This window comes from Marmota marmota, unplaced genomic scaffold (genome assembly GCF_001458135.2).
Source record: "Marmota marmota marmota unplaced genomic scaffold, marMar, whole genome shotgun sequence".
Taxonomy (NCBI): Eukaryota; Metazoa; Chordata; class Mammalia; order Rodentia; family Sciuridae; genus Marmota; species Marmota marmota.
In genome coordinates, this window is record NW_026000240.1 from 3,495,685 (window position 1) to 3,512,646 (window position 16,962).

The window sequence follows — 16,962 nt, forward strand, 5'->3', positions numbered from 1 at the left end:
AGCGCGGGTGAGTGAGAGCTGGGGAGCCAGCGCCGAGCCGCCTTGGTTTGGGGGGCGCCCCGGGGCCGCATCCCTAACCCTAGGCCCCTCGGCGCTGCTCGACCCTGGCCCGGGGCTCCGCTTGCCCGGCTCGTGTGGGACTCTTGGGACTCGGCTGGGGGGGAGGGGGGAAGAAAGCTTCCCCAGTGGCTGGACTGGGAGGTGTGACCATTCTCCCCCCAGCTTGGAAGAAAACTTCTCTCTCCCATGGGTACCCCAAATGCTTCTCACCCACCGTTAAACAACAACAACAACAACAAAACGAACAACAAAACCCCCAAATTGCCTCTCCCACCGCGCGGGTGGTTAACTTCTGGCCGTTCTCCCTCAATACTGTTCTTTTTCTCAATAGATGCAGAACTGGTCTCTGCAGGTACAGAGCCTGACTTTCCAGTATAAATAACGGATTTTTAAAGGGTTCTGACACCAAGGCTTTTGTAAAGGACAAAGAATGTAGTTTGAAACCAAGCGATCTATTGACTGAACTCTGAAAGAGAGGAACTTGGTGAAGGGTCCACAAACTTGAACCCCTGTAAGGCAAACGCTGGCTTTTTCCCTCTCCTTTTCTTTCTCAAGGAGCTAGTGCTCTATACACAGCCGCTGCCTGTCCTAGTCAGAGAGAGGGAACAGATTTCTTCTGGTTGCTCTTGTGTCTATCTTTTTTTTCTGATTTGGAAGAAAAATACCCAGGACTGGGTGGAATTCTAACCATAATGCCATTATGACCTTTAGGATGGCCTCTTTTCTGGTCTTAGTATCTCTGTCTTTGAAATGGAAGAAATGACCCAGGTTTCTCCTAACCTCCTGGTGATGATGTGACAAAATGAAAGTAAAAATAATGGAAAGTGCTTTGAACAAAGTCAGCAACGTGGTGGTGGTAGCCTTTGCCTTCCTGTGAGTGAGGAAGGTCGTGCAAGCAGGGACAGGCTAGATTGTTGCTATACTGGACCATTCATTTGGAGTTTAGGTGAAGGTTGAGAAGATTTCATCTGCCTGAATTTCAGTTCAGTTACTTTTTCTCATATCTCACAACTTTCTAGTAAGTGAAATAGCTTGCTTCATCCAAGGGATGTTTGCTAGAGTTAAATATGAAAAAGATTTTTTTGCCCCCCCCCCCATATAAAACCTCAACTCCATATTTGACAGTTCTCTCATTGCAAACTGCCTTGTCTTTGTGAATCTGTCACTGGCCTGAGATTGGTAGACCTTCAGAAGACCTTCAGGAGACCCATCCTGGAGTGACTCTGACTTCAGATTACTAATAACTTTGTTTTGTTAGGTTTGGAGGGAGGAATCAAGAACATGAAAGAGAAAAATTTCTAGCTTTGTCACAGTAGAAAAGTAACTGAGGAACACTATGTGATTTTGAGAGGTTTTCTAGATAGACAGTGGAGTGTAAGGAGTTGAGGACATTTCAGAGGGGACACCCAGGAATGGAAGCAGGTGTCTCTGGCTGTATATAGGCCTTCTTAGCTGAGAGGCCAATCTTATTAGGGAATAGCTGGGAGGGATGCTGACTTGTGGGGCCCTGGCTAGAGGAGGCTGGCACAGGAGTCTCCTTTCTCCTAAGACTGAGAATCTCCACAGGTCATAGTGAGGTGGGTGTTACTGAGGGAAGGACTGTGGAGGCAACTGGGTTAGGGGGGAAATAAAGTAAGAATCAGGGCCCCAAGTGATCTGAACTTTCCTTATGGCTGTGGCTCTGTAACTTTCCTTGTTTGAATAATTTGGGGAGGTTTGAACTATTTCATGGAGGCTTCAGGTATGAAAGAGTTCCAGAAAGCAATTCAGGAGGAGTAGGAATAGTCTAAATCTTCTTACCTAAGGTTTCCTGGTGTCCCCACAAAATCACCCAAGGAGTGCTTGCCCTTCTGCTGGTTTAAGGCCTGATTTTGTGTGGGATGTTAGAAGGTGCGATTAAAAGAGATGATTTTGATTACCTGTTGAAAATTGCTAGAAGCCACCAATATGGCTGAAGATCTAGGAATGTCCTATGCTTATTTTCTGGTAGTGGCTCAAACATTGTCACTTAGGGAGAACAAAGAAACAACAAAGAAGAAAACCAGCATTAGGTAAATTCAGTGAGTCCAGGTTTTCGAATAACCTCTGAGGAGTTGTCTGGCTTGTTTTGCTTGGCCACCATGCATCATTAGGCACTGCCACTTATTCCACAAGGCAGCAAAGTCTCAAGGCTGAAAGGGCTTCCAGAGGTCCTGTAGCATTCACTGTGTCCTGTGCTGATATCTGCCTGCCCTCTCCTGCACCTTTGGTAGAGGGTCACCCAGGCTCTATCTCCATGTTTCTGTATTTGGGGAGGTGAGTACTCCTGCTGGTAATTAGTCTTGAGTCTTACAAATAAGGTGGTTGTTAGGGAAACTGTCTGTAGCCCCTTCACACTGGGGAGGTGCTGGTGGTCAGTGCCTGGCTCTTACAGCCTTGAAGCTCTGGCTTCTAAATACACCCTTGTCAGCAGTAGGGACCAGGTCTTTCTTTCCTTCCTTTCTAGCCCTTCTCCTCCTTCTGGCAGAGTTCAAGGTTTCTCTGTTGAGTAATTACATTCCATATATGGTTGGGTTTCCTGTATTGGACTATAAGTCCCTGGAGAGCCGCCCCCTGTTTGTGTAGCCATTGTTAAGCTTTTGCACCCACCTGTCACCCTGCTGGTTGTTCAGTTGCCATTTACTGCTGGTATTTCAGCCAGTGGTGAGAGGAGGAGGCTGAGACCTAGAGGTTTCCTTTTTCTGCATGGTTTCCTGCTACTCAGGGCTTCAGAGCGAGAGTTCTAAGCTGGGTACTAGGTTCATATGCCCTGATTTTTAGATCCATAGGCCATGTTTTATAATTGTGAGATCTGCAGATGGGCGGGGGCGGAAAGGCTGAAATCATAATGAAAATCTATGCAGAAGCAACGTACTTTCCCACCCAAATGGGAAAGGATGCTGAGTAGCTGAGCAGCCAGCCCAAGGAATAATAATCTTAGAAAAATGCGGTTCCCTAGAGTAAAGGAAGTGTTCTGAGCCCAGCCCCTTATGAGCTATTAAATAGCTGTCGCCTGAATTGCTCTAACTTTGTGGGCCAACTTCGTCATTGAGCTTGGCTGCCTGGAGAACCATTACAAGGTGCAGTAAAGTCCTGGGTTGGGCAAGAGGCAGCCCTTCAGGAAGGGAAGGGAGAGTGGCTTTCCTCCAGGAATGCAGCCCTCTCCTAGCTGGGGCTGGGGGAGGTGACCCTGGGAAGCCTGCTTGCCTGCTTGCTTTGATGGAAGGTGGCCTAAATAGAAGGAAGGTTGTGGGGAGAGGGCTCTCCATGGGGTATGTGTACTTAAAAGCCACATCCTTTTAACCTTGCAAGTACCTGTTTATTGCTTCCCTCAGCATGTGTGCATATGCCCGAGCTGATATTTTCTGCCCAGGAGCTGACTGGTGTGGCCAGAGGGAGACAGGATGGTGCTCAATGCCAGCTGGATAGTTACTGCCTCCTAGTCCTGAAGAGCCAGGGCAGGAGCCTCTGCCCTCCTGGTGATCCCTCTGCTTTCCAGTGGCCCTGCCCAGCTGGCTGAGAAAGTGTCCTGGAGCTAACGTGTCCTTGTCCAGAGATGCTCAGAAAGACAGCAAAGAACAGATGGCAGATGCTGTTTGTTAGCTACTTTCTGACTTCTTCAGCAGCTTCCCTGTCCCCAGTGTCCTTTCTGTGTGAACAGAGGTTGCAGCTATAGTAAATGTCTCTTTCTTTGCAGAATCCTAGGGGGACAACAGGGAAGGAGACTAATTTGATCTCTCTTTCAAATCCTTTGCCTTTGAGCACCTATGTGTAGTTAGGTGCTTTTTCATTTCTTATCCCATTTCACCCTTAAAACAATCCTTCGAGGGTGGTTATTTCCCTTTTATAGTCATAGAAAATGAAGCCTGGCAACATTAGGTCACACAGAAAATGGAGGAGGCAGTATTGAAACTGATTTTGGCCAAACCCATTGGCTCTTTCCACAATATGTGAAATCTCAGTTTTCTCATCTCTAATATGGGATGACAGTTTTAGATCTAAAATTTTTCCAGCTCATCAGTCTTCTTCCTTCTTTCCTTAGTCCTTGCTCTTGCCATTTGTTAGAGATTAGAGATTAGGGACCATGATTGGGAAGGGATATCAGTGGTAATGGGGACAACCTGCAGAGGAGAAATTAAAAAAAAATTGTCTTTAATTGTCAAGAAAAGACTTAAAATCTTTTTTTTTTTTTAGTGTACTGGAGATTGAACCAGGGATGCTTTACTACTGAGCAATATTCCAGTCCTTTTAATTTTTTTTTAATTTTAATTTTAATTTTTTTTAGTCATACATGACAGCAGAATGTATTTTGACATATAATACATACATGGAATGTACATACATCAATCATATTGTCTATTCTATTCTGTCCAGCCCTTTTAATTTTGAAGCAAAGTCTCACTAAGTTGCCCAGGTGGGCCTTGAACTTTTGATCCTCTTGCCTCAGCCTCCCAAGTTGCTGGGGTTATAGATGTCCACCACTGTGTCAACACCTCAAGTCTTTATTAAAAGTGTATTTTACATAGAGATTGTGATTTATACTCTAATTCTCTACTAATCCATAGATTATTGGTGTCAGAAGTCACTCCATTAATTATCAACCAAACTAAGTTGAATTGTTGACTTTCTTGGTGGGTACTCTCCTGTGAAGCTGGAGAAGTGGCTGATATGTTGAGCCTGTTGCTAGTCATTATGAATGCCATTTACAGGGGGGAAAGGTTAAATGGTGCCCTGTTTAAATGCCATTTTAATGCCTATGCTCTTGTCTGCCCACTCGCTATTTCCTCCAGCATAGGCAGAAACAAAGATGTTTCTATCTTCTCTTTCCCTCTTTCATTGGAATGTGGCAGATGTCTCCATCTGTGTCCTGTTTGACTGATTTGTAAATCAGGAAATATTTACTGAGAACTTACTATGTGTGAGGAGCTGTGCCAGATAATAAGGAGGCACATCTAACTTGCCCCCAGGGAAACTTTTTTTGAAGCATGAACATCAAAGATGTAAAAAGTGAAGTAATGATGCATTAATAATTTGTAACTGAAGAAATACCTCAAGAAGATCATACAGACCACAGGAATGATGTGGCTAGAGAGAGCTGCAGCAGCAGGTAGAGGTGGAGACTGCGGGGACTGGAGAGTCCAGGGAGATCATGGGGAAAGAAGGAGTTGATTTAGCTTTGGAAAATTGACAAATGTAGATATACAGAGAGGTGAAGGAGGTGACTGGCATCAGCAGAATCCCAAATGTTGAAAAGGTTGAGACTTTTTAAATGGAGGTGATAAACAACCAAGAAAGCTCAGGAAAGGACTTGGGTTGATGAATTGGGCTCCAGAGACCCCTGAAAAGGGGACTAGGGCCAATTATAGAAGGCTTAAGAGGCCTGTTTAAGGTGTTTGTTTTATCACACCCACATTGAGGAACCCATAATGGCCTTGGAGGGGGGAGCACTGTAGTTGCCTGTTCATTGTTCTTTTGTGCTTGGTGCTGGGGACTCACAGATGAACCACAGACAGGTCTGCCCTTGCACCAGCCCAATATCTATTGCACAGCAGGTGGGATGCTGGTGGGCGGTGTGTCCATACGTTGGAAAGAAAAGACTGAAAACATGGCATGGACTGGAATTGGAGGGTTTGGGGCGGGGTGGAAATTGAAAGGGAGAGATGTGAGTGCCATTTCAAAGGGAAAGACAGGCAGACCTGGGGTGGAAGGCCACAGTGGTGGGGGAGAAACTGCCTTGCCATTAAGGAGCCTACTTGTTTTAGACTTTCCCTCACTGTCAAGACTGTTGCAGGTTTCAGTGGAAGAATTCTGCGAACCCTTGAGAATGTAGAACTGAACTGGGGAGAAGCCAGGGCCAGATTTGGCCTGGAGGGCATTTGGTGAAGCCACTGGGCAGAGGAAACTGGCCCTGGCTAGGTGAAGAACACCCCGTGTAGATCAAGGGCATTGGGGAAGAAGAGGACCCAGCCCAGGTGCTGGCTCTGCATGGAGTTGCAGTGAGAGCCAGGTCAAAAATGAGTTCACGTGTTTTGGCTTAGATTTGGCCACACCTCCTGGTGCTGTCTGCCCAAATTAGAGGGAACAGGGAGATCTGGGAGGATGAGGCCTGAGAACAGCCATTGGATTTGATCCTGAGCTGTTTAGTGAGGACTGTCAAGAGGGTAGAAAGCAACCTGCCAGGAGTATGGTAAGCCTGGGAGACAGCAGATGTGGTCCTCCCTGTGGTAAATTTTGACAGTAAAGTGAAAAAGGAAATCAGAATCAGAATCCTTGATTCTCACTCCCTAAACCTATTGTTGGTGCTCAACTCTTCCCATGTCAGGAATGGTCAACACCATCCACCTGCTAACTTATACCAGATGCCTAGAAGTCACCCCTCCCACACTACACCATTCCTCACCTTTCCTACATTCTTGCTTTGTTTTAGGGGAGGGGGCAATTCTGGCTGATTCTGTTACTAAAATACATTGTGAATCTGTCCTCTTCATCTTTACAGCTCTTTTTCTGTTCTCTCACCCAATCTTGCTCTCTCTCTCTAATCAATGCTCACAGAAGCCAGAGTGATCTTCTTAAAATCTAATTCAGGTCACCTCATTCTCGGGCTTAAAACCCTCCCAAGAGCTTTGCATTGTACTTGGAATAAAATCCACCCCCACCCCCACCCCCACCCCCGGCTTGTTGGAATTCAAGGTCCCTAGTGTCTGTCCCTATACCTCTCTGGCTCTTCTTGTTCATCTCCCTACTTGCTACCCACATTTGTGTGCATTTCAAACTCACTCTGTTTTGGAGATTTGGCACCAGGTGTCCCCCTGCCTATAGCAAAAAGAGCCTGAGGCAGGGGGAACAGTAAGAGTAGATGCTCTAAGGCAGGAACTGATCTTGCCTTGTCATGGGATTAGGAGGAAGGCAGGTCACAGTGGCTGGGTCACAAAGGGCCATGAGAAGTGTGGTAAGGAGGTCAGATTTTCTTGTAAATGCTCCAGAGGCTCTGGTAGTAAGATCCCTTAAGGAGCTAGAAGACCATCTGTTAAGTCTACAGAGGCTGTTAAAAATGGACACACTCCTTTTGCTTTGTATTTTAGCTCTGGGGTAGTGGAGCTACATGGTACTAGGCTGACTTTCCCGTTATAAAGACGTTTTTGAAGAAAACTTACAGTTCAGATGACATGGTAGGCACACAAGAGGCTGTGTACCCAACTCCTGGGATTGTTGGGGGGGGGACATGAGAGAAGGGCTGATCTTGCTGGAGACCCTAAGTAACAGAAGCCTCTATCTCTCTGTGTGAGGCTCTCAACTGCTGGAGGTCAAGAGGTAGACATGATAAGTTGACAAGTTTCTCCTCAATGTCTGATAAATTGGAAGGTGAAGACCAAAGAGAAAGATGGATTAAGAAGTAGCCAAGAGAAAGCTCTTCAGGTGGCCATGCTAGTTCCATCCTTAGGACTGAAGCAGTCAGATTACAGGAGAGAAACTACAAAATAATAAGCCTTTGAAAATCAATCAGACTTGGACCTCTGGTCAATGGGTATTTTCCCTCGGATCAGAACTATTGGGGGTTATTGATAGCATTTCAAAAGTGTTTGAAGGAGTCAAGAGCTTGGAAGGATCACTTGTCTTCATTTCCTGCATCATTCATCAGATTGGACTTTGAGTTTTTATATGCATCCCAAATAAAATTTATCATTTTTTAGGAAATACAAGAGAATATTCTGTAGGCTATTGAAAGCAAATTTTAGAAAGTGGTTTGAGCAATAACAGCATTATTGGAGTAACAGCATTATTGGTCTTAATGGGACCTCTTTGATGAGGATCACACTCACTTGAGTAGGTGAATTCTTGTGGTTTGTTAGGAATTATTTATAGTATAGTCATGCCTGGTGTAATGGAGTGCTGCTATCAGTAGCCACCACAGAGTTAGGAAAGAGAGATGCCAATGGAATCTTAAGAGCCCTGATGTGGGTCAGAGGTCTTTGGTCTTAACCCCTTCCGCTTTGAAGCTATGTAGCATGGGAAGCTGTCTAATGTCGCTAGGTCTTAATTTCCTTATGCTAAAAATGGGATAATAATGTCTGTCCTGCTTTTTTTGAGGAGGAGCCCTTATAGGCATCACAAAGGATTTTAGTCAGAATATAGTGAACAGACTATGACCTTGGGCAAGTCCTTTCATCTCCATATATCTGGAAAATTGAGGTAATAGAACCAGTCCTGTTGGCTTCACAGTGTTGTAAGGACGAAATGAGTTAATCCACGTGGACATGCTTTGTAAACATGTCCATGCTGTGTTAATCATTAATGCTCACTGGGAACCCATCAGGCCTTATGATTACTCAAAGTGAGGAGGGGCTTCAGAGAGAAGGTGGACATGAAGGATGAGTAGAAAGCTGGAGAAGACGTGGAGAAAAGGAGGACATTTCTAGAAAATCTCAGTGGACTTTTTCCGTCCTCCTTCTCTTTGCCCTCTCACCTGTCTCACCTCCTTCTCTTTGCCATGACTGACTCCTTTCCATCTCTTCTCTCCCTCCGAGTGAGATATTGTCCACAGTTCTACCCTTGGCCTTCTACTTCACCTCGGTTCAGCGGACATTTTGGGGGGCATCTCTAATGAGCCATGGTCTCTTTTACAAGACACTTAGGAATGTGATCACATAAGCCAGAATTGTGAAACAAGATGAAATGACTCCAGAGGAAAAGCGTTTTCTCCAGGGAAGGCTTCTTGAAGGTGGTGGTGCCTGAGCAGGTCATGAGCAATCAATCAGATTTTGCCAGAAGGCCAAGGGGCAGGGAGCAGGACATTCTAGGCTGGAAGGATGGCAGGACAAAGGTGTGGAAGGAAGACGCAGGGCAGCTTCACCTGTTTTTTCTGAGTGGGTGATTTCCAGAATTTCTATCTTCCCTTCAGCAATCCATCTGTGCGCCTCAGCCACCTGCCAGGCACACGTGTTTATGGTGTGTCGCTTTAAACTGTCAGATTACAGTTATGGATGCAAACTCACTACCTTTACTCCTGCAAACCTGCCTTCCCTTTGCTTGTTCGTGGGCCCATTCAATTCCAATCCACTGCTCAAATCTCAATCCTCTTTGTCTCTTGCCTTTTCTTACATGTACAGTAGTCTCTGTTGACTGTTCCCTTCCTTCCCTTCTCCTGTCCTAACTCCCATTTCTCCAAATCCCACCAGAACACTGAACCCCATTGGATAGTGGGCTACGTAGGGTCTCAAGATGCAACACCTCCATCTGTGCCATGAAACCCCCATTTGGATTCTAGTATCCTTAACAAGGCGCCTTTGTAGCCCACCTGGAGAAATGGCACTGTCCTTTCTGGCTTTCACTTTTAGCACATGTGATTATTTCTCTGATGCTCTCTGCCTTGGCTTTTTTCTTTGACTCTTTTTTTTTTTCTATTTCTATATTTTTTTTAAATTGGATTTTCTTTGGAGTGGGTGGGTCCAGTTTTATTATGACCTGTTTGACCTTGGGCAAATTACTTAACCTCACCTGTTTCTTTATCAGAAAAGCAGGGATAAGGAGACGACCTCATAGGGTTGTCATGAGGTTGAACTGAGACATCCCCATGAAATGCTCAGTGCCTGGCATGGAGCAAATGCTGTATAGATTATTTTTTATATATCTATATCTAAAATGCCATTACTATTATATATTATATTCCTGTTATTATCCTGCTTTGGCATATCTTTTTTTTTTTTTCTGCTTTCTGCTTTGTTTCTCTTTTCAGCTCCCTTCCATTCTTCTCCCTTTATTTTCCCTTTTTCTTAACTGGCTATGGTATGCAACTGATTTGTCTACATGTTGGTTATATTTGAATAGGAGTGTTAGGTTTCCTGATCTTAATTTTAAAAGCATATTAGCAAACTTTTCATTTCTCTCTTTAACTAGATTGTACTCATTCACTCCCTGCGGCTGGATCCCTGGAAGTCCCCATGGTGGACCCCACCCGAGGGAGAGCCAGTGCCCAAGCTTCCCTCCCTTCTCAGTCCAGGCCTCTGAGTCCTTTGTGTTGAGACATCTTTCCGCTGTGTCCATTTTTCAAAGTCGTAAAATGTTCCAGACAATTACTTTTCTGTGATTTCCTTTGAGTCCTGAGCCACTTCACAGAAGTCTGAAGAATAAATCAACTGCAGAACGTATACAAGTCAGCCGCCAGCGCTATGTAAATGTTTAAAGCCCAGGACAGGGCTCAGGCGGTTCCATCGCACACACACGCCCCAAACAGGCGGATTCTTCCTGCCCCTCCTCAGCGCACTTCTCTCCCCCTCTTCCTCCTCGGAACCAGGATGTTTTTCCTTGCCTTTTTATTGTTTCGCTAACCTGGCAGGTCTCCTTTGGTGGAGCCCCGCCACTGGCTTCCTCTCTGGGTGTGATTGAGCTTTACAGTGAGACGCAGGCTGAGAGGCCTGCACCCTGGAGCCTGCCTAGCCAGGCGGGGCACGGGCTGTGGCTTCAGCTTCTTTCTTGAAGCAGCCCTTTGTTGAGGAACCTCCTCAAGCTACTCTGTTAGGTGTTTATTTTTCAAAGGACCAGAGGGGAAGAAAGGAGGCAGTAAGATAGATGCCCCTAGAAATTAGGTGACCACCCCATTGCCAAAAGATTTTGTATTCTCTTGTTTAACTGAATGGAAATCTCCTGGCCTTCAACCCTGTGTCTTTTCTCAAGGCCTTTAAAACAAACAAAAAACCCTATGGAATTATTTTTAAAGCAAAAATCTTGAGGTCACATGACAGACCTTCATCTCTCCCTCCTGCCTGTGTAGGCTGCAGCCCTCCCTAGTGCAGCCCTCCCGAGTGCCCCCCTCCTAAAGCCACATCAGGCTGGTTCTGTTTCTGGAAGGTTGAGCCCAGGCTCAGGGCTCCAGGCTAGCCTGTCCTGGGTCTCATTCAGCTCAGTCCTGCAGATCTGTTTCTCCCCAGGAGGAGAGGATGCTCTGCTGAACAAAAGTGACTTCCTCACAGGAGGGGAGGGTGGGGTGCCTTGTAAACCTTGCACTACTCATCTCTAGAGACTGTTGCAGGGAAAGCTATTTAAAAATTTGATCATTGGATCTCAAGTCCAAACACTTTGCAGTGTGTATGATTTTTCTTAGGGCTGCACCTTTTAGGGTAAAAACAAGGAAGGAAACGAAACTCCCCAAGAGCCTTGGACAGTCCAGATTGAGGGCTCAGTCTTTTGTTCACACAAACTCATTTGGCTCCTAAAAGTCCTCCACCCCAAATCATTACATCCGCAGCACCATTTCAAAACACAGCCTAGAGTAGGCTGCCATCTTTCTGGAGAGATTACAGTCACCTTCCCCAGAAACCCCTGAAATTCCTGACTGCCTCAGAATATCGCACCCCTGGCCATCCAGCCTGAAATTCCCTCATTTGGAGAGATCCTGGGGGAAGGCTTGAGGACCCTATTGGGGAAGGACCCCCACTGTCTGGATCAGAGGCCAGGTAGCCCAGAAGGGAAGATGGGTTTCTTGTACCTTGCAAACTCTGCCTCTCTGGGCCACTTCTCATACCCCAGAGGCATTCTAAGTATTTATGGTTTATCTCCCTTGAAAGCAAAAGCTCTTTGAGGCAGGTTCATATCTTATTTGTCCTTGAAACCCTCACAGTGTCTTGCCTGTGATTGGTGCTCAGTATATTTTTATTGTGGCAAAATATACACAAATGGAAAATTTACCATTTTAAACCATTCCTACGTGTACAAAATTCCATGGCTCTGAGTACAGTAACAGTATTGTTAAAATCATCACCAGGGCTGGGGCTGTAGCTCAGTGGTAGAGTACCTGCCTGGCACGTTTGAGGCACTGGGTTCGATCCTCAGCACTATATTTAAAAAAAAAAATCACCAATCATTCATTCCCAGAAATTCTTCATTATCCCAATAGAAACTCTTTTTTTTAAAAAAAAAAATATTTATTCTTTTGTTGTAGTTGGACACAATACCTTTATTTTACTCATTTATTTTTATGTGGTGCTGAGGATCGAACCCAGGGCCTCGAAAAGCACTAGGTGAGCGCTCTACCACTGAGCCACAACCCTAGCCCCTAGAAACTATTTAAATAGTAAATCCCCATACCTCCCTGCTCTCACCCCTGGTAATCTCTGTTCTACTTTATCTCCCTATGAACTTCCTATTATAGGAACTTTATATAAGTGGAATCATACAATATTTGTCCTTTTGTGTCTAGCTTATTTAACTTAGGTTTTCAGGGTTTCCTCATGTTGCTGTATTAGAATTTCATTTATTTTCATTTCATATACCATTGTATGTATATACCACATTTTGTTGATCCATTCATCTACTGATGGATACTTGGGTTGCTTTCTTCTTTTGGCTATTAAGAATAATATTGTTGATAACATGAGTGTACAAGTATCTATCTGGGTCTCTGCTTTCAGTTGTTTTTGATATATGCTCAGAAGTGAAATTGCTGGATCAAATGGTAACTAAGTTTCTGAGAGACTGTTGTACTATTTTCCATGGGTACTGTACCATTTTACATTTCCACCAGCATTGTATAAGGATTTCAATTTCTCCACATCCCCACCAACCCTTCCTATTTTCCTTTTTGTTAGTAGCCATTCTAATGGGTGTGAAAGCAAATATTTTTTAAATTCATAAATGTCACTCACAGTGTTGCAGATTTGAAACTATTACTCCTCTTCTTTGCCTTAGTCCTGTCATCTGAGGGTCAGAATAGTTGGATGCTATGGTCCTGAGGTGGTGGTCACCTTTGAGGGGCATAGAGGCATTAAAGACAGCCCAGTCAACTTTGACCAGAATGAATGGTGCAAAGCAGCATGGGTGGTAGCTAGTGAAGCTTGACTCATGCTGTGAATTAGTTTAGTAAGAGCTGACTGTGCTTCTCTCTTCTTGGCCCTCACTGGTTTTCATCTGAGTGTGGTTAATTGAGGACACTGGAATTAAAGAGCTGGGCTTCAGTCTGCTCTGTCACCTAGTTTCTGGGTTAACCTCTGTAGGTGACTTAAATGCTAAAGCCTCAGTCTTTTCTTCCATAAAAGAGGACAAGAATTACCCTCAAGACTGCCACTTAGACTGTCAGGATCTAAAAGGATATTTAGACCTCCTAAATTATCCTGTAAAAAGTGCTTTGCAGATTGGAAAATGTGTGGGATTATTAATTGGATCTCTGAGAATAGAAGCATAATTTCACTCTCTGGGAAGTCTCTGTGAACAACGTTCCATTTCTCTTCAGTCTGCACCACACATCATATTCAAAGGAACCAAATAGAGGGGGCTAAAATTCTCTCTCCACCTTTTAAAGACTTTTCCCCCTCCCTGGGTGAGCAACTGAATTTCAGAAAAATCTTTAAAAATTACAGAGAAACTAATTTTCATAGGTTTGACCGTCTGTTGCTGGAATACACAACAGTGTAGGAACAGGGCACCAACCCCACAGTTCTAAGAGGGGGTTTCCAAGTTCAGGATCCCAGGACATCTCCAAGGGGAGGCAGGAATGGGGAATTCCATGACTAGAGATGAGTACTGTACTGTCCCAGACCTCTCCTCATGAACCTTCACCCAAGCACTGTGACCTTCCCCTTTCATTGACCTAGCAACACACTGGAAAGGCCTAGGAACTTTCCCTGGCTTCTCCACGGCCTTTCTGTAGGCATGTTGTCCATGGAGTCCACTGCTGCCTTTCAGCATTCATTGGCTTCCTCTTTGCTGGCCTCTACATTATATATATATATATTTTTAGTTGTAGGCGGACACAATATCTTTATTTCATTTTTATGGGGGGCTGAGGATCAACCCCAGTGCCTCATGTGTGCTAGGCGAGCACTCTACCACTGACCCACAACACCAGCCCTGGCCTCTACTTTTAATTTCATCCTGTTCTCTCCTTGTTATTTGTATCCCTGCCTGTCACTGGCTCTGCCTCTTCCTCCAGATTCAAATTTTCCCTTCAGTCAGCCCTTGATCCTCGACTTTCCTGTCATATGCCATCTCTTGTTCTTTATCTTTAACTGTCTACTGGACGTTTTCACTTCGAAGCTGTAACATCACCCCAACCTTCACAGTTTGGTTGACAAAGACTTTTCTTGTTTCCATCAAACTTGTTCTCCATTCTGGCTCTGCTCTCCCTTTATTATCATTCTTTTCAGTATGTATAAAAATCACCTCTGAAAAGCTCATTTAGAAATCCTCTTGCTCAGTCTTCCAGCTAATAATGTGCAGCTGTTGCCAAACCAAGTCTGCCTGATTCCAAAGCCCATGTGATAGGCACCATTTCATTCCTTTGAGGGAGAAGCAAGGTCAGTGTAGTTGTGTTGAAGGCTGAAGTTTGCAGGCCAGTGGGACTTTCTTTGCTTTGGCTCTACTGGCCGATGCCTTGAAGCCTCATGAATAAGCTGGAGTGGGATGGGGCAAGACTTAAGTTCAGATCGTGTCTCTGCTGCTCATGAGTGTGTGACCTGGAATGTGACCTGGAACAGTCACTTAATCTTTCTGGCCCTCAGTTTCCCCATGTGCTGTATAAGGATAATAATATCCACTTGACAGGGCTGTCATAAGCATTAAATGAGACAATGCATATGGAAACATTTGGTAAGCACTGAATAGATGTTAGTGAAATCTGAATTCAAATGGAGGGACATGAAAATAAAGGGCTTGTTCTTCAACTCTGTGCCTCAGGAACACAAGCGTGTAGCTGGCGGCACTTGACATCTGGCCCTCTGCAGCGCTTGATGGTGAGGGGTGGGGGCAGGGTAGGCCCTCTGGGAGGAAATTGCCTCTTCAGATGACAGGGCACACTCCCTGTACACTCCCCCTGCACTGCTCAGAAACAATGCAAGCTGAAAATCCCCCAATCACTGGGGGGGTGACGGTGGAGTTGACTGTAGCAGCTGCTAATTAGGAAATCCTATTCCCGGCTATGCTAGCATCCCTGATGATGCTGGTTCACAAACAGATGTTTGGGAACATTAAGACACTACAGAAGTGGAAGTTGTCAACTTGAGGGGAAAAAAGCCAGGCAAAGCAACAAAACTTGTTGCTTGTACCATTCATGGTACAAGGGAAAGTTATGGCCTCGGTGCAGAAGGAAAGATGGTATTTCCAGCATCCCAGCTCCAGTGTGTAGTTAGTTGCTGTGGCTCAATTGCGGTGGTCTGTGACTGGGGTTTGAATTATCAGCTCTGACCACCTGGGGAGCTGGCCTGGGTGAGGTGAGCAATGCCATCCTCCTTTGAGTCTCCAGGATGCTGCCTGCATCAAAGGATTCTCCAAGAGTGTCTGATAGGACACAGCCTCTTCCTGTTACCCTGTAGCTGGCCTAGACTCTGCAGCTTGAGGCATCCCTCCTTTCTTGTATCTCTAGGGCCGTCTCTCTTTTCCACCCAGGGCAAGAGCAGTCTCCCTGATCCCTTTCCATGCCTAGGATAGGTCCCTGTAGAGTCCTCTCCAGTTTACTCCAAATTACTATCCTACTCAGGGTTTACACAGATGCTGAATAGGAGCCATGCCACAGCAAAACTCATCCACAGTAGAACCAAAATGACTCAGAGCTTGGAAAGGATTAGTCCTTAGACTTTACTAAATATTTAGCATTTACCCATCATTCCTCCTGAGATACATGGAACAGTGTAAAAGTGCTTGGATGCTCAAACAAGCAGGAACTCAAGTGGCAGTGGGGGTGGGCTGGGGTGCTGCCTGCCCCAGCCTGTGTGTTAATCCCTTTTCTAAGCTAGAATTTATAGGCAATAAAAGAAATAGAGGAGCATCCAGTGGGCTATGGTTTACTATTCTCTTGGAACCCACAGCTAGTGACACCAGGAACTTATTATGTTGGAGGTAGTTTTGGCCTTACCCTGTGCTCCCAAATTCACCCAGTTTTTCTTAAGATGGGTGTCATGGAGCAGAACTCGAACAGGCACAAGCTGTTCCAGCAGCCACTCAGCCAGCCTCAGTCCTTTAATCAAAGTAGACTCCCAACTTTCAAGAGGGACTGTGGGCAGTACAGGGGGTTTCAGCTCTGGTATCATCTCTGACCAGCTGCCTGGAGAAAGATGGGGAGACAGAGCCATGACTGATTAGCAGTTCCGGCCACAGTCATCCTGCGACTATGTGTTGAAGGCTGATAACCCAAAATCGATTCAGTAGCTATAACGTATGTAGTACTCACTGTATCAGGGGTTGTTGTAAGCTCTTACACAAATATACTCTATTATCTTCATAACAGGCCAGTGAAATAGGTAATGTTATTATCTACTTCTTTCAAGTAAGAGGCCAAGGCATAAACAATTCTGTTTCTCACCTAAGATCATAGGACATGTAAGTGGTGGAGCTAGAGTCTAACCCAGGTGGTCTGACTTTCATCACAGTCTGTGCATTATCCACTGACTCTTCAACTGAATTTCTGTATCCAGAACCCAAAGCTGAAAGCAGGTTGATTTCCTTCACATGGAAAACATTGATTCACAAGGTATGGGTAAAAACAAGCAACGTTTAAATTTTGCCTTTTTTGTTCCTGAGGAAAGAAGGGCATAGATCCCTTGATAAAGAGGGACACCAAACTTAATAGTTTTTCACCAATCCAGGCAGCTGTGGTACCGACTAAGAAGAAGAGGGTAGAAGTAGAATCATGAGCTAGCAGGTCTCTGAGGTCAGTGGGCCGTAGTAATGGTGCCACTGACAAAGGGTGTATCTTGCCTCTAACTGCTTAGAGATAGGGAGATGGTCATTGGCCAGCTCTCTTTGATAAGGCCACCAGTAATGGCCACAGCTGGTACTGGCAGTAGTCAGGCATCAAAGGGCCCAGAGACCCAGGCACAAGTAAACTCATCAGTCTTTCTGCTGTACAGTTAAAAACCACTCACATGATTATACTTCAGAATGTCACTGGAGTCCCAACCT

The 16,962-nt window shown here is 45.1% G+C and overlaps 1 protein-coding gene across 2 annotated transcripts in view; it reads left to right on the forward strand.

The window, feature by feature from the left end:
* Heg1 (heart development protein with EGF like domains 1) overlaps positions 1 to 16,962 on the forward strand; it is a 75,278-nt gene that overhangs the window by 419 nt on the left and 57,897 nt on the right. Inside the window, exons 1-2 of one of the 2 annotated variants that reach the window (XM_015486854.2) lie at positions 1 to 7; positions 10,612 to 10,635. The exon at positions 1 to 7 is cut by the window's left edge and continues 419 nt beyond it. The exons of the other annotated variant lie outside the window; for it this stretch is intronic. Coding sequence (XP_015342340.1) covers positions 1 to 7; positions 10,612 to 10,635 — 31 coding nt within the window. The remainder of the gene's footprint in view (positions 8 to 10,611; positions 10,636 to 16,962) is intronic. 2 annotated transcript variants of the gene reach the window in all.